We start from the raw sequence: 17,150 nt of genomic DNA on the forward strand, positions 1-17,150 counted from the left end.
CCTTTAAATTCATTTTCGGGACTCTATATTAAGCTGGTTCTCCAAGAATTAGTCATTGTGCTCAGACAAGTTGTGGCTAGACTTAGCACTGTTGTGCAACAACCCGATTTTCTGCTTTTAATGTGAAATGAAACTTAGGGAAAAGAGTTGGGAACTGGAGCTATATGTTCAGCCCACCCTGACTTTAAAAGGAGTGAGATTTGTGTGTTGCTTCAAAAGAGAGAAGCACATTTGAGGACGACTGGACTTTGTTACCAGAAGGTAATATGCTTTCATGATATGTAAGGAAAGAGCACATTTGTTCTTATAACTTTGATCTTTAGTTTTCAATGTGCAGATTTAGAAAAGTCTGTTTTTGTTTAAATGTAAAAATATATTTTAAAATTATGTGTTGAATTAAATTGCATTCCATCTTAATGAAAACATACTCAAGTAGAGACAGGTGGTTTTATATTGATGCAGTAAGTGTAGTGATTTATCTGCAAAAAGACCAAAAACGACACTACAGCTGTATTCTTGGTGCTCAGAAAAATTTGAGACATAACCAAACAAATTCCAGACAGAGTTTGCATGTTTCTCACATTGTTTCCTCTTTGTCCTGTCTCTGGCAGGGTTGGAAATGCTTGCACATCGAAACCTATGCACTCTGTGGCTTTTGCTACTTCTCCATGTCACTGCAAGTGCAATGAAATTTAACCTGTTCAGTGAGTCTTACAAGCTTACAATTTTGCCTTCGAAGTAATTAATGGAAAAGAAAATTTGTCTTAATACAATTTTTTGATGTAGATATGTAAACCGTGCTATGTGTATATTATGTGCTCTTACAAATGAATTCTGACCATGTTAATTCAGTGCAGAGTGTGTCCACATGTTTGTATAACCTCTCTGCTGTCATGTTCTTGGTTAATATGCTACACCTATGTTTGCATACAGAAAGGAACCCTGAGCCCCAGGAAGGGAATGTGAGGTTGTTTGGCTCTGAGAGTGATTCAGAAGGCCGTGTAGAAGTCTACCATGACGGAAAATGGGGAACAGTGTGCGATGATGGCTGGGGCATTGCTGAGGCCCAGGTGGTGTGTCGTCAGCTGCACTTCCCCGGAGCAAAATCTGTTGTCATTGGGAAGGACTATGGAGAAGGTGCCCTCTAGTTCCTACAATGCCCCACGAGAGGGCAGTGTGGTTATTGTAACGAGTGAGGAGTTGTGATTGGAGGTTTAACATACTAACTCCATAAATATTGCCATGAAATATACTGTTTATTGTGTCAGAGCCACAAATTAACAAATGTATTTTCTTTCATTTTATCTCATAGCAACTGGACCCATTTGGCTGGATGATATGAAATGTAAAGGCAATGAGAACCTACTGTCAGCTTGCGAATTCAAAAACTGGGGAGTAACCGACTGTTCCCACAAAGAGGATGTTGCAGTTATTTGTGAAACAGCTGGTACATATCTGAACTCTTGCACCGCACACACGATCTAGTAAAAATAAATGCTTTATGAGGCTCCTCGTTACTCTTCGTGCTTGTTTCTGTCTAATGTTCAGTCCGATTATTTGTGTGATTCCAGATGTAAATGCAACCCTCCTTGATTCTGCATACTCACTGGACCACAGCAGCACTCTGTCTGATGAGCTTGGCCAAATCTTTGACAATGGGAAAGGCTGTGACTTCCTCATAATAGTCCAGAGTGCGACTGGAAACAGACAGGAAGATGGGACCCCACAGATGGTTGAGACAACGTTTTGTACACACAAAATGGTCCTCTCACCATTCCCAAACTTCAATGCTTCAGAGGGGAACACTAACATCACGGTCAGCGTCAGCCAGTTTTGCCTGCCACATTTCACCTCCTTCATCAGGTATGCCGTAACAATACCATGGTTTGTGTTGATTCTGGATACAGTATTCATATTAATATCACCAAGGTGTTTCAGAGCATCTCAATCGAAATCAAAATCACTAAATATACTGCAATCTGGTACTCAATAGGTACATTTACACCCACAAGATGGATGTGACCTTCTCCTCTGCGCAGTGCCTCCACTGGATGGCTTCTAAGTTTGGAGTGAAGCGGCTCATGGCGGACACAGGCCGGCTTTTCATTAAGATCCTTCCAGAGGATGCTTTGTTTCACACCCAGGTGTCCCTTTACAAATACGCAGAGGAGACTGGGGACTTGGTCCTCCAGGAGAACTGTATTCAGTATCTGGCCTGGAACTACCAGAATCTGACCAGGTCCCCTGCTTGGTCTGGCCTCTCTGTTGAGCTCCTTGGAGCCCTTCTATATCGTTCTGACCTGGTGGTGCCAAATGAATATTTTCTGCTTCAGACTGTAGAGAGCTGGCTCGTAGAGAAGGGCAACTCTACCAGTTTGGACACCCAGGCTCAACTTTTGAGTCGTATTCGCTTCCCTATGATCCCCGCTGAGAAACTGTATGAACTGGAGTCCAACTCTTCTCTCTACAGCACTCACATGAATCTGTATCGTGAAAACATAATGAAAGCACTCCAGTTCAATGTTCTGCTCTTCAGCAATCTCGCATCCAACCCAAAGTTCAACAAAGAAACTGATGATTACCTGCCCAGGATCTACACTGCTAAGCCATGGAGCACTGACATTGACCCCTCAAAGGAAGTTCACTCACATTCAGCCCAAACCCGCCATAACTATAACTATAATCGTAACTTTAACTATAACTATAATTATAACTATAACCGCAACTATGGCACTCATGACTATCTTTATACCACTGTTAGTCCACACACACAGACCATAACTGAGTCATTTAGCGCACCTGTCCACAACAGCCTGATCTTCAAGGACAACAAGATTCACTGGGAGGTAAATGTCATCAGGAAACAAGCTCAATGTCCAAGCTCGAAATGCGAGTCGCTCCCTGTGGTGAAGCTGGCTTCTCAAAACCACTCAAACAAGCCGGGTAATGTCGTCTTTCGTAACCAGCTCCTGCTAATATGCCAAGGCAAGTACATTTGTCAGGTCCACGACTTCAAGGATAACCTGGCTCATGTTACCGTGAATGGGACCCACACTGTTGCTTATCCCTGCCGTGGTGACGAGTACACATACCGTATTGTAGTGAGACCAGAGTATGTCTGATCCAGTAGCAGGGCCAGGCTGATCAGTATGTCTGCTTATTGTTCAATACCTTTCAATGATGCGGTAATATTATCAGAATGATTGTTTTTCATTAATCTGTGTTGGACACTTCTATCACCTGGCTGTCTTAATTCAAGTATCCTTTCATGATCTTTTTAAAATGGCAAATAAATTACCTGATTTCTAGACAGTTTTCTGTGTGTCGGCCCTTTTTTTAAAAAAGATTTTTTTCTCCACAAGAACAATAAATCCTTATCTGGAGTTTAACATGAGACATGAAATAAGTGTAAGTGTAACGAGTGGAAACAAAATAACTTAGTCATCAGACTGACCTATAGCTTCACTCTGCTGGACATATACAAAAGATTTCAGTTCTTGCTGCTGTCCAGTTCGCTGAAGGAGATCGCTTCATGTGCCTATACCATCACAAAGAGGAGTGGAAATGAAAATGTTTTTTTTTTTAGGGAGCAATATTGAACACGCGTCTTGCAGTGAAGTCTTAATTTTGTTGAACTATTAAAGAAGTAGTTGACATTTTGGGAAATAAACCTATATTTCTGTTGGAGCATTGGATAATAAAATCAGTATGACTAATGTCTGTTAAAGACGTGTAAGACTGCAGTCAGCAGCCATTTAGCTAGATTTAGGTAGCCAGTGGTAACAAAATCTGCCCACCGACACCAAAAACGCTCCCCTATTAACACACTATATTTCGTTTGTTTAATCTGTACAAATATATATATATATATATATATATATATATATATATATATCATATCAGGAAGATTGTGTCTTGGCTGTGACCAGCTAGGAAACAATCTGGCACATAACCTCCATCAAAATTGGCATTTTTTACATTCTCTGTGTTGTACAGATTAAACAAACGAGATATAATGTGTTAGTGAGCTTTAGAGGTTTGGGTAGGCAGATTTTTTCACCCTCAGACAAAACCTGACTTTCTGGTTAAACTAACCAGCTACTGACTGTACACTATACTTGAAAAGCAAACAACAGTGATTTTAATCTCCTCGTTTTACTCCCAGAAAATGAAGAAGCATGTGCTCCACAATCTTGAACTATTTCTTACGTTAACAAGTGTCTGCCCTGCCTTGTGCTCTTGAGACACCTCATGTACCTCATGCAGTATTCGAATTTGGTTACCCTCAGTTAGCGTCTGTCTGTGTGAAATGGTTAAAACTCGCAATTATCATCACTTCTCCTGAACAGAATTAAAAGCAACAAACACGCTGACTTCATTCAACATCAGATCAGTATCTTGTCTGACATCAGATAAGATACTGGATGTGAAAGGGTTTGTGTTTACAGGGCTTTGATGAAGGATTTACTCCTTGTGAATCATGGAATCTTCCCAGGCGGTGGTGTTTTCACCACACACCAGACTGTCTTCAGGTCTTCCTGCATTTATGCTTTACACAACTGACAGTCACATTTTGACAACAGCCAGGCCTGCGTGCCTGGGCAGGTGGGATAACACCCACATACAGTGTAACACACAGTGACTCATGAGCTTCTGAGAAGAGCGATTGCCTGTAGTCACACATAACCATGACATGACAAAAGGCTACTGATCAATTACAAAGATTGCCTTATCACTGTGTATATTCAAAGATGACTCCTCTTCTACATGCACTCATGGTTCACTGTTGTTCAAAGCCATAGCAGTGGTTCAGTCAGATGCAGGAGAGAGTGCTAGCATCTGTGATTCATTCACAAGCCGGGCTGTGTGCTCTGTGTGAAGTATTCACCAGGGTGGGAGGAGGGAAAGTTCAGATGTTTCATTACTTGTTTTGCTGTGAGAAATATCCTGCCGTAATTTTGTTGTTGTGTCAGCTTACCCGCAATGTAATTGACCCCCCAAGTCATGACATGCTTTGTTTGTTTGGTTTGCCCCAGTATTTTGAAATTCTATTTAGTGGTTTTTGTGAGCGGTGATTTAGGTAATCACATTTAACCCCTTGAACTCTATTTCTCTCCCAAAATTTCCTAATTTCCCCTTTCAGTGTGTTGTGATGACAAAAACACACAACAAAATACACTGTTGGCAAGAATTACAAAAATTACATCTGGTTTAGAGCCATATGTCACACAAGTGACACTAAAGTCAATAGTTCATCGCTTGACGAAGGGAGATGTACATACGTAGGCAGAACAAGTCTTAAGATGGAATACAAATCAAAAGACCCCACCTTTCACAGCCGCACCATCACATGCAGTGACAATGAAATCTGTAAATGTGTCATTTCAGTGGTAAGTATCGGTTCTGCATTGTCAAATTATTTTTTTCATTTCCACATTGGATTGGATGACTACATGTAACAAGACAGGAATCACTCAACGTGATGAACCCACAAAGAATTACTACTTTACCTCGGCATATTTCAAGTCATTGTTTTGATTTTAAGGCCCAGAAGTTTAGTGTTTAAATCCACTCCCACCACCATCATCAGCCTCTCTCTCAGCCACAGCTGGCAATCCTAATAAACTCACTTTACACTTCCTTCCCAAAACCAAATGACAAGTTAGAAACTAGTTGGTGAACATAGTGGAGTGTTTAGTAGCTAAAGGGACAGATTTGTCGGTCTGGAGCCAGTAGAGTGCAAAACACATCTTATAGAAGAGTGAATATCGGACTTATATATTGTCAGCTGGACAGACCACGACTCCAAATGAATGTTAATCTGCTCCATGTCTGCTGGACGTATGAACAGTCTATAACTTAGAGTTTTTCTGGCTTAATCTGCTTTACAACAATTTTTTTTAGTCAATGCACTAAAGGAGCTGAAGAGGTTAAACGCCCCAGACCTCTTAGTCAGGGACTGGCGGAGTTGTAGTGCTATAGAGGAAATGACTGGACAATAGTTATCATGTTGATCTACCATATGGGCCTGTTTCGTAAAAGTGAAAGTTCCTGTACACAATAGAGTAACAATTCCAGTGAAACTGCCTCAAGATATGAATGGTGCCATATGGGCTTCATTAGCAGACTCACGGTGACTAACTGTTGTAACCACAGCCAGGCTAGTTCAGACCACTTGACCCCCACGGTCTATGATGAGATTTTAATGTTTTTTGTTTTTTTTCCTCTTTTTTGTCTTTCAAACAGATGTTTTCCTACTGTCCTGTCCCTGGGGGTGGATTCACTGAAGCTGATTCATTGTCTCGTATTGTCACCAAGAAAATGTGAATAGCTGCACTGATGAACGGAAAATGAGGGGAATTACCTCTGGTCTGTGGCCGGGTCACATCAAAACAAAGACGGTAAAGAGGAGAACCTGGTGGACATGCAACAGGGGAAAGCTACGTGGTAGTCAGGTCATGTGGGATGCGTGCAGGCAACAGGCCATAGGGAGGAAGGTGGGAGTGAGAGGATGTGGGTCACTGCCACAGCTCCCACCATTTCCCGCAATGAGACCCTCTTTTTTCTGTCTTGCCATGCACTTCCTGTCGAGAGTATTCCTGGCCTTGCAAGTCTGTAATTTAGGGGATGGAGGTTCAGGCCATTCCTAAGCCCCTTTTGGTGTTTGTAGTGGGTAATGTACACAGGGGGCTGCTTACGTTGCATTTCTTTGACAAATCCACCCTCTTTCAACAAATTAAAACCAAATGTTGATACAATAATCCAGGTCTGAACTGGCGTGTAAAGACCCGTTCTAGCGGGATAGTTGCAGTGTGGGAAATGGCTCAGAATGGTCATGGTGTGAGGTCATTTGAAATATGCCCAGGAGTCGGGGACATGGTTTGCAATCTGAACAGAGCCCACCACATCAGTCAGCATCTTGGTGCAGAGGAAGCCGAATGTTTGGACAGGAGGCGGCAAGCTCTGCCCAGAAGCAGGAGTCTGCTGTTCCTCTGATGCCTTTGGTAAACGATGGAAAAAAGAAGGAAGCATATTTCTACTCATTTAGTCTTGGATGTGTCACTTCCTTTCATGTGTCTTCATTTCTGCCCCACGCCCAATGCAACATCTGTTCTGTTGTCCATGTCCATGATGTTTGTGTCTGGTAACTTCCACAGTGCTTACGAGTCATCCCATCATTGCATCATTTCTAACAGATTGGGTTTTCCTTATCTAACTGATGGCATTCTTACTCCACAACTAAAGATAAAGATGAGATGAATGAAAATTTTCCTTCAGAATAACACCCCCCCCCACACACACACCCAAAAAACCCCCCCCAAAAAAACACAGGAGTCAAGATGAATATTAAATTGGTTGTCCCATTTTCCTATCTGCTCTTTCTCTCTCTCTGTCCCTGCCTGTTTTTACACAGGCATCAAGTAAAAGAGACCCGTGGAAAAGCAACCAGGCAAAAATGCTCAACTATGGAAAAGAGTGAAAATATTTGCCAGTGTAGCCAGAAGGCTGACAGTTAGTGGCCAAATATGATGTCAGGGAGTGAGGCAGCCACAGCAGATACAGTCTGCCACTCTTTCTCTTCTTCTCTCCTTCTCTCTTCAATCTCTTCATTATTCATCATCAGCTCTAATCGTCCAACACACCATGCCCTCACTGTGATCTCCAGCTTCTAAGCCAGAATCAACACGGCAGCCTACAAACCCAGAGCTCTAGAGACCCTCGGTTTCCAGAGGTGGTGTTGCAGTGGTGAACGTTCCAACAAAAGAGACATCTATTTTTGTGCCTGAGAAAGGGATGAGAAACAACTAAAGAATTTGACTATAGCATAACGTTTCTTTTACAGAGAGCGGGGAGGGGTTTGGGTAGCTTACGCTGGGAGAATTGTTGCCAGATTGAATCTATTAAGTTTAAGGGGATGATGTCACTTCTCTTCACTCTTCCACGCCTTCGTTCTTCCTCGGTAGAATAGTACAGTTTCTGAAACTTTCTGTGTGCTTGCGTAAACATCCTCACCGAACTAAAACCACAGGTAACAGTGCAGCGTGGGTTCAGGGTTACTCAGCATGACCCATGTTGATATTTTCTCACGGATTATCACGTGAATTATTATTATTTAAATGAATATTTAAAGTGTCTATAATCAACATTTTTGTGAGAACAACCAGTCAGATGATTTCCTATCAAATGTTCAAGGGGTCGCTCATAGTGATGAGTCCTTTATGGGGTTTTGTAGTCAGTTTCAGGTCATTGTTTCGTTGTCTGGTACGCATCTTTTCTGTTTTAGTTCACCCTGCTCTCACAATGTCTAAAAATCCAGCGTAGACTGGGCCAGCTCAGTTAGCAGTGAGTTGCTTCACACGGCGGAGCATCAAGCTGCTAGAAAGCGTGATATATCATTCAGGAGTTGGTAGAGACCAAAAACAGAGCTAAAACTTAGTTAGTATTGGACTTAAGAAACACAACTCCAAATAAATAATTTTTGCAGCTTAAAGTTGCTGATATGCATTTAAAGCTTGTTTTTGCTGCCCCCGAGTGGCAAAAAACAAAAAATAGCCAATTTCAGATATTACTCTCCAAAACAGAACAGCACATACTCACGGCTACTAGTTAAACACCCATTAAGGACATTCTGGTAAATTCTTACTTTCTCTCTGATGGTTGATTCGATGTCTTCGGATATAAGGGTCAACCTTCTTATCTAAATTTCGGAAAGATAAACCGCTAAACATATTTCCAGAAATGTTGAAGCATTCCTTTTACTCTAGATATGCATGGCTTCCAGAAAATTAATCTTACTGATTTTGGTGACCTTCCAACCTTTCTTTTAACACCATCATCACGCCAAAATTTTCGCTTGTGTATATACACACACAAATCTACTCCAAGACCAGTTGTTGACCATGCTTCCCTAAGGATGCATTACAGGAAGAAATGTTGGAGTGGCAAAACCACAAACTAGTCTGGTAGTCTGCTGATTTTGTGAGACTCAAATGCACTCACTAAGATAGCACGAAAAGGAAATTCCTCCAGCATAATGACACATTGTCCCCATTTTTACCAGGCTAATTTCCTCGCTTTTAAGTTTTGATGTTCATAAAATAATAAATTAATAATTTGTAAGTTAATTTTGGATTTAAACCATGTTATTTGGGGGAAATTAATTGTAGATTATGGATTGTGGAAAGCTCAAATATAAAAACTGAGGTTATGGTTCAGGGAAATTGCCTTTAAAAAAAATGCATGACAGTAACTTAACATGTGTCACCCCAGTGTTTATCGCAATCACCCACTTCTCCACGTAACACAGTTGTGTCAGCAGGTGACGGGGGTGGGGGGGATGTGAAAACTTTGGGAGCCCCTGACCTCCACAGTGCTGATGTGCTCACTGGTCGAGACCACAGCAGGGGAGGAGTCTGCTGCCAGTCTGCAGTAATAAAAACTGCTCCTGACGGTAGTGGAAAACAGATTTTGCAGGAGACTCAGTGTCGGAGTGCAGTCTTAAACAGGAATGAACTTTCTCTCATGCCTTGTGCATCTCTTACTTTGACAAGTGGACCGTCCGTTGAAGCTGGGTGACATTTTTGGTTCATTTCCTTGAGGCGACTTGCTTTAGGACTGCACAACTTTCCTTTCCTACATTTCCCCACTTTTAACGTCTTCTAAATTAATCAGCGGAGACTTCCAAGATGACTTGGACGGCGAACAGCTGTTTTGTCACCCTGGCCATCCTGTTTCTTTGGCGAGTGGAAGAAATAGCAGAAGCCTGCAGCTGCTCCCCAGCGCATCCTCAGCAGGCGTTTTGCAGCTCAGACGTCGGTAAGTGGATTCTGGGAGTAAAATGAATGAACATAAAGCAGCGTTTGTAGTCACTCTGTTCGCTTGAGTATGTGATGCAGACGGTCTGAAAGTGTAAATGCTGAGAGGGAAAACTCACTCAACTCTCATGTTTACAATTACGGTGGGGTTGGGGGGTGGGGAGGCTGGGTGGAATTTTCTGTCTCTCAATCTTTCTTTCCACTTCGCTCCTCTCTTTCTTCTCTTTCTGTCCAAATCATCTGTTGATACTATTATGGAGTCTTGACAGCGGAGCGTACTTCATGTACTTTGTGCTGTTTTTATCTAATTAAAACTTAAGTTTCCTTTCGCTCACCAGGCATGCAAGCTGATGAACATTTTTGCCACATCACAGCCTGTTATTGATGAGACTAAAAGGCTGATCAGATTTTTTTTTCCATTGTTATTCAAACTTCCTTTAACTATCATTTGTAAATGGTAATTTGGTAATGTTTCCCTCTCATCCTGGTTAACAATGAAGCAGGTAATGCAAAGGATCACACAGAATAAACCCATCCTCAGCTCCACGGTTGAGAGGTTTATGGTGCACTTCCTTAATGACTACTAACTGGCAGTCTAATTTACTCTTTCTCAAAGGTCATGCGTATAGTCCTCCTCTTCTTTTGCCTGTTACAAAACACCGCTTGTTGCTCCCGTCAACATAGGCCTTAAGCTAACAAGAGTCTCAACAGTGACCAGCCTGTGCAGCTATTTAAACTGGGGGTTTGCAGAAGGCCTTTTTTACTTGGTTGTGAGCTGGCTGAGTGTGTGGTATGTACAGAAGCTGACTTATTCAAAGGTTCCTCTTTACCATTGGATTCCATGGCTTTTTTGGGGGGAGGTTGAAGAAACCACATTATCCTGTCGGAGAGTTTACTGTAAAGGGAAGTCGGGTTTTTCTTTTGAAACAGTTCCATTTAACCTTTTTCTAGTTGAGATTTGCAGCCAGGGATACAAATAGAGTGAAGGAAATGTATTATAAATGGGTTGAACTACTACTGCTACTACTATTTCTAATCACAGATACAGCAGTCATCAAAAAATATATGGTAGACCACTATTTCTGCTACCACTAATAATAATAATAATGATAACAATAATAATTGTTATTATTATTGTTATTTAAAAAGCCACTTTTCCAGCAAATACAGACATTAAATCAAACTCTCTTTTATTTTGACACAATGGAAGCATTTCTAACCTTTGGCAGAGTATGAATAGGAGCCTCTAAAACCAGTTCTAGATGCAGGTTTTCCATAATTTAGCCTAGTAGAAGGTACAGTGCTTTGTAATGTTTTAACCCTAACCCTAAGGTGCAGATACTGATCTGACCTCCCAACCTGATTCGTCTCATCACACTCTCTGAGGTCAGGACCTTAACGACCTCTCCTGCTCCTGCTTCAGCACCATGGATAGACCCCCCCCCCCCCCCTGCCATTTTGTCACACAGATCAGCCTTTCTGGTCAGAAGTTCTTGAATTTGCCTCATTACACATCGTCATAACCATATCAAACTGTTCCTAAGGGGAGAAGAATGCCACACATTAAGAGTCCATGTATTTGCTGTGTCACAGCAGAGCTCGCTCACACTGCTCCTCTTGAATAATTTGTGATGTTACTGAAAGTCACCGGCTGCTACATAGAAAATGAATGGGTGGTGCGAAGTGATGAGATGCCTCGTTCAAAATGAAGGTCATTATCTGCCATTGCCAGCTCTGCCTTGTCTCCACAGGCTTTTCTTTCAGTTAAGCTGGATCATCTTTATTTTAGTGTCTGGTTTACCGTCATCTGAAGTGTGCACAATTGGCATTTGCGTCATAATGAATTAACGGTAGTTGGTATTTGTATGGCATTTCCGTGCTGTTACTGCACAGTAAGACGTCCCTTTGAGGAACCCCTACTTAAAGTCACAGTTATTTTGAAATGAGAGCATTACTTAAGTTGCACAGACGTAGAGTCAGTTAGAGCGTCTAGAGCCTGCGGAAAATTACTCAAGAACAAAAAGCGCTTACAAACTTCAGTTTGAGTGACTCAAGTCAAAATCTTAAAAACTGGGAAGTCAAGAGATTGCAGTCAGACCTTTGGGTGAAATCACTGCATCATTGGGTCCCTAGCAACATCATATTTGTAGATAATGCATTGTACTTTAAATAGTATTTTCTTTGTGTGAGGCAAAGTCAAAATATGGTAAAGATTTAGAAAAAGCCAGATGAAAACTATGAGCAGGTAAAAGTCTGATCAGATGGTTATACTTTACACCTCTGCCCTGAGTTGACTTCAGTATTTTATTTGTGCCTTGCTTATTTCTCCCTCTTATTTAGTCACAACAGAACAGAACAGGAAGAAAAAAATAAAAAACATCTTTCCTCATAAAACGAAATCCATCTCTTGGGTCTTCGGCCGAGGCAGAGGAATGTCAGACGGTCATATGCTGTGCTCATTATATATCTGCAGCTGATTTCACAATTTTCTGTGATCTCCGAGTGTACCTGTGCCGATTTCGTAAGGGAAAGTGAGTGATCTCGTAAGGAAGTCTTTAACATCTCTTCCGGTATGAACACATCACCGTGCTGAAAGCTGTGTCAACAGAGCTGACATTAATGCGTTGAGCAGCTGCTTTACACGCCACCATCACCAGTGATGTTGCATCCTGTTCGGGCAGCTTCCTTTTAATGTGCTCACTGAAAAATAACTTCATCATTTTATACAGAACATGTGTACATCAACATCATCCACAAATAGAAGTAGAAGTTAAATGTTAAAATGTGGTTCTGGAAAGACAAACTAAAAGCATAATTCAACGCTAACTGGATGATGAGGTTTCAAATACCATGAAATTTCAATTCTAAAAGTAAACAAATGGATAATGGTGGATTAGTGCCACATCTGTGGAGAGGATCAGCTTTGAGGAGTCACTTTGAATTTGTAGTTGAGTTTTTCTCGTTCAAACTCTGGCCATTTTGTGGCTTCCCTGAGAGGAAAATGGATGTCCAAGCCCTGCAATTACATGACATGCATTTGCTTTCTTCTCTTGTCCTCTTTGTTTCTTAAAGCACTTCCCACGACCACAATACTGCACACAAAATAATGTGTTTATTGTTTGAGTAACTAGAAAATTGGACGGTTCCCTTAATATCCAGTTTTCTGAAACTTGTCATTTTTAAAGGGCTTGGTCAGCCTGTTCCTGTAAACATCATCATATCCTGTGAGAATTAGATGGACGCTGTGGATGAGTGGAGAAGTTTTAGTTCTAAATTACCCCTAACTAAAGAACAACAATAACTTATTTATCATCATTAGTGCTTCAGCGTGACAAAATGAGAGCCTGCGTGAGATGTTATTGATTATTCCTTGAATGTCTGAAATGTAGATATTCTGCAAATAGATTTCTTGTTCTAATTTGACTGTTTCTAGCACATTGAAAACAGTTTAAAGGGCTAACCCTCAGCCCCCGCAAAGTTGTTTTTAAAGCCCAGCTGTTCAGGTTCTTTAAATCATTCACAGAGTGTTTTTTAATGTACTGTGCATATTTTCACCTGCCCTACTTTGCGCTCGTGGAGGGGGAGAAGTCATCTGTGTGTGATTCTGCACACTCAGGCGAAGGGGATTACCACTAATCCACTTTGTAGCCAGAGAAGTTGGAGAGTTTCTACGCGCTCCTCACTCAGTGTGTTCCACTGTTTTTGAAGGAGTTTGTGATTTGTAAACCCAAATCAGCTGCTGTCGGCGGAGACTGTCATCCTAAATGGTGCCTTTAGTGTGTGTGCCGCTTGCTTGTTTGTACTTCTCGGCGGCTCTGCAGGAAAGCGCACAGCTTGCACGACTCAGTATTTTGAACATTTTCCTGGCTGCAAACGAAGTCCTCCCTCCCTCCCTCCCTCCCTCTCTATCCCTGTTGTGCTCTCCGCCTTCTCTCTCTCTCTCTCTCTCTCTCTCTCTCTCTCTCTCTCTCTCTCTCTCTCTCTCTCTCTCTCTGTCAACTTGGATGTTTGTAACAGTCCTGCTTTGATGGTCTGGCTCCTCCCCGGCACACACAAGACACTGTTGGGCTAATGCTGCCTGTGTAATCAGGTCCTGTCCTTTCTCTCCGCTCTTCCCCTGCTCAGAGAATGCAGTCACCCTCAACACTCCATCACTCCCTCCATCTGTGCACAGACTCTCCTTTTTTCCCCCCTTTTCTTTTTTTTTTTTTTGTTTTTCCGTTAAGGGTCGACTCTTTAGACCCTTAAAAGGAGATGTTCTCGAAGCCTCTATTGTCATCGAATTAGGGCACATATGGCTCGCAGCTTCATAACTTCATCATGTAAAAGTCAAATGAAAAGGCTTGTTTGGTGGGGAAGGAGGTCAGCGATGGGCTGAGGAAATCAGTAGCTGCCACCTCAGGAAAGCAAGCAAGAACATCTGGTTAACATTAGCTCGTCTCCTCCACTTCAAAGCTCGATTTTTGAATACTATTTTGTTGACCTTTTTTCAGCTAAGTAGTCAGTAATCGATAGGTATTTATGTGTGGCATACGATCAGTGCCTCAACATTTGGATTCACACGACTGAAGCAGTGAAACCCGTGAGTCATATTTTTTTTTTTTTGTTGAGTATTCAAGCTCGAAGGCTCATCCGTATGGCTCTGATAATATTTTTCCACTTGAACTGTTACATTTTTTTCCCCTTCGTCCAAACCTCCCTGAATCTGAATCTGGAAGCTGCAACTTCAGAGCACAACACACACACAGAGAGTGAGAGAGAGTGCTGCACGCAAAAGGGAGAGAGGTTGAATTGCATGTCAGCACCTCTAGCCAGACAGAGAGGCAGGCCGGCAGTAAGGCCTTGGGGGCGAGGGGAGCGTTCTGGTTCAGCTTTTCAAAGATTTGCTGACTAGCTTCCTCCCGTGTCGGCCCAGGAGCCCGTGGAGCAGGCAGCACACATTCCTCCCTCTGATTGCAGCTGATGAAACTCTCATGTGCCTCTGTCTTCCCAGCACCTGGCACATGCAGACTCCTCAGATCCAAGCCACAGCAATGTGTTGTGGTCAACTGCAGCATGCCAAACCTAGGCAGGGCTTAGATCACACAGACAGATCCAGCGCAGTTTTTTTTTTTTTCCCTCAACACGAAAACAGTGTTTCCCTTTGTCTTCAAAATACAATGAAAGTAAATATGGTGTTGTTTTCGTTGTTGTTTCTGTCCAGTTATCAGGGCAAAGTTAGTCGGCCAGCAGCAGGTTGATGTTGGCAATGACATCTATGGGAACCCCATCAAACGGATCAAGTATGACATCAAACAAATCAAGGTACGTGGGACAAAGCTATCGTTTTCAGGCTGGTGTGTCAATAAAATTCCAAATGTGAATCTGAATGTTCTTTCCTCTGTTTGAACTCTCAGATGTTCAAAGGTCCCAACCAGGACATTGATGTCATCTACACTGCTCCCTCCTCTGCAGTGTGCGGAGTGACTCTGGAGACCAATGGAAAGGAGTATCTCATTACAGGTAGCGCATTTCACATCGCTCCTTATAAAACTGACTAAATGTCGTTCCTCTGTGCGTCTTCGTATCGGTTTTCAAGCCATCTCGCTCACTCTAATGATCTCTCTTACCGCTACAGGCAAACTGGAGGCTGACGGGACGGTGCATGTCACACTGTGCGACTTCATTGAGCCCTGGGAGGCCACGAGCGCCACCCAAAAGAAGAGCCTGACTCAGCGCTACTCAATGGGCTGCGACTGCAAGGTAAAGTCGCAGGATATTCAGTAGTTAACAGTGGAGTCGCCACAAACTACGGTAATCTTGAAAGATGCATTGCTTGTTGTATTCATCCCTGATCTTTCTTTCTGGTCCTCAGATCACTCGCTGCACCTCCATCCCCTGCATGATCAGCAGCCCAGCGGAGTGCCTGTGGACGGATTGGGTGATTGACAAGACAGTCAACGGAGAGCAAGCCAAACACTTTGCTTGCATCAAGAGGAGTGATGACTCTTGTGCCTGGTACAGAGGGGCAGCACCGCCCAAAAGGGATTTCCTGGACATCGAAGACCCTTAACTCCACCGTCTGCCAATAGTCCGTGGATGTCTGCAGTTGAGATATACTAACATATAAACGCCAGAAACACAAAAAAAGTTGAATTCTTATTTTGTTTTGTTTTGTTTTGTTTTTTTTTTTCCTTATTAAGAGAACCACAAGATGTGCGCTCTGTGGTGAGATTGAAAAAGGTGAAACTGTTTTTTGTTTTTATTTGCAGGACTCGTTATGTTTTTAAATCCACAGCCTTATGAATTCAGCACTTTCACACACTTGTACGCCTAAATCCACAGCACTTCCTCATAAACCACTTCTCCTTCAGATGAAATAAAAGGCTGACCATCACGATTCAGTAATGCAGTTCATAGCAAGTTTTTCCATTTCCATGCTATTAATTTCCGATTTCCTTTTTAACCAAAGGTGTTGTTTAAAGTCAGCTATAATTTTAAAATATAACAATGTAAAATGTAACAATTCTGTGAATCTGTGTGTTCATAAATAACATAAGCTGGCAGAGCAATCACAAGGAATGACTGCCCCATCCCCACCGTCTTGCCTGTCCTGCTTCAGATTCTTTCGTAAAACTATTCCCGTTTTTATTTTAAAGTATGGCAAACCTGTTTCGAGTAAGCACACTCAGTGCTTTTGCTAACTGTTTTCATTTTAAAAATTGTGAGGAGACAAGAATGCACTTTGAAAACAGCTGTCACGGCAGTCAGATTATCCCAAATGAAAAATGTCTGAAAAGGAGGATTGAATTCTCCATTTGGTATTTTGTATTTTTTATGTTACAACTCTTCTTTTTGTAATGCTTCAAGTGTAAGAGCGTATTTTATTTAAGGAGGTTATGAGTCATCGTACTCTATTGCGAAAATGCCCACATATTGTGTCAAATGAAACCATTAGTATTGTGTATACACCAAGACCAAATATTTCAAGTGTTAGCAAAATACATGCATTTTATGTGCATTGAAGGTCAATTTGTGGGCCTTTTGGTTAACTTAATCGTCTGTCTGACTTATCCTGTAGGGCAGTGAATTAAAGAACATGTTGTAACCAATCATCCATTTACTTGCAGAGCCTTTGATGACCGTAAAAGTGTTGAGCAAATGTCATATGACTTAAATAATTAATATGAGAGTGTAAAAAGATTCTTCATTTGAAACTGTTGTCAAGTATGATGTCTTGTGCTGGTTTCACATGAGATGTTTGAGATTTTTTTTGCATGCATATCCAAACTGAAACAATACTGTACATTTGACTATTATATTAAATGCCAAACCGTGTTTTGATGCTTTGCACTG

At 41.9% G+C, this 17,150-nt stretch overlaps 2 protein-coding genes across 2 annotated transcripts; both read left to right on the plus strand.

Moving 5' to 3' along the window:
* The first annotated feature begins 108 nt into the window (after window positions 1-108).
* On the plus strand, window positions 109-3,312 carry LOC124073529 (galectin-3-binding protein B-like). Its single transcript, XM_046415809.1, has 6 exons — window positions 109-261; window positions 612-704; window positions 934-1,137; window positions 1,313-1,447; window positions 1,572-1,863; window positions 1,994-3,312. The coding sequence occupies exons 2-6, from the start codon at window positions 620-622 to the stop codon at window positions 3,120-3,122; spliced, it is 1,845 nt and encodes a 614-aa protein (XP_046271765.1). The 5' UTR covers window positions 109-261; window positions 612-619; the 3' UTR covers window positions 3,123-3,312.
* A 6,127-nt stretch (window positions 3,313-9,439) lies between these two features.
* On the plus strand, window positions 9,440-17,132 carry timp2b (TIMP metallopeptidase inhibitor 2b). The gene is made up of 5 exons (XM_046415298.1): window positions 9,440-9,816; window positions 15,019-15,119; window positions 15,212-15,317; window positions 15,433-15,557; window positions 15,670-17,132. The coding sequence occupies exons 1-5, from the start codon at window positions 9,687-9,689 to the stop codon at window positions 15,865-15,867; spliced, it is 660 nt and encodes a 219-aa protein (XP_046271254.1). The 5' UTR covers window positions 9,440-9,686; the 3' UTR covers window positions 15,868-17,132.
* The last annotated feature ends 18 nt before the right edge of the window (window positions 17,133-17,150 follow it).

The sequence above is a fragment of the Scatophagus argus genome, chromosome 16 (assembly GCF_020382885.2).
Source record: "Scatophagus argus isolate fScaArg1 chromosome 16, fScaArg1.pri, whole genome shotgun sequence".
Classification (NCBI taxonomy): domain Eukaryota; kingdom Metazoa; phylum Chordata; class Actinopteri; family Scatophagidae; genus Scatophagus; species Scatophagus argus.

What these genes read in the sequence shown, in the direction of transcription:
- LOC124073529 (XM_046415809.1), top strand. Translation starts at nt 620, where the DNA reads ATGCTTGCACATCGAAACCTATGCACTCTGTGGCTTTTGCTACTTCTC. An exon ending in TGGGAAGGACTATGGAGAAG is followed by an intron (nt 1,138 to 1,312) that starts GTGCCCTCTAGT and finishes TTTATCTCATAG; the next exon opens with CAACTGGACCCATTTGGCTG. An exon ending in AGTTATTTGTGAAACAGCTG is followed by an intron (nt 1,448 to 1,571) that starts GTACATATCTGA and finishes GTGTGATTCCAG; the next exon opens with ATGTAAATGCAACCCTCCTT.
- timp2b (XM_046415298.1), top strand. Translation starts at nt 9,687, where the DNA reads ATGACTTGGACGGCGAACAGCTGTTTTGTCACCCTGGCCATCCTGTTT. An exon ending in ATGACATCAAACAAATCAAG is followed by an intron (nt 15,120 to 15,211) that starts GTACGTGGGACA and finishes TTGAACTCTCAG; the next exon opens with ATGTTCAAAGGTCCCAACCA. An exon ending in AAAGGAGTATCTCATTACAG is followed by an intron (nt 15,318 to 15,432) that starts GTAGCGCATTTC and finishes TTACCGCTACAG; the next exon opens with GCAAACTGGAGGCTGACGGG.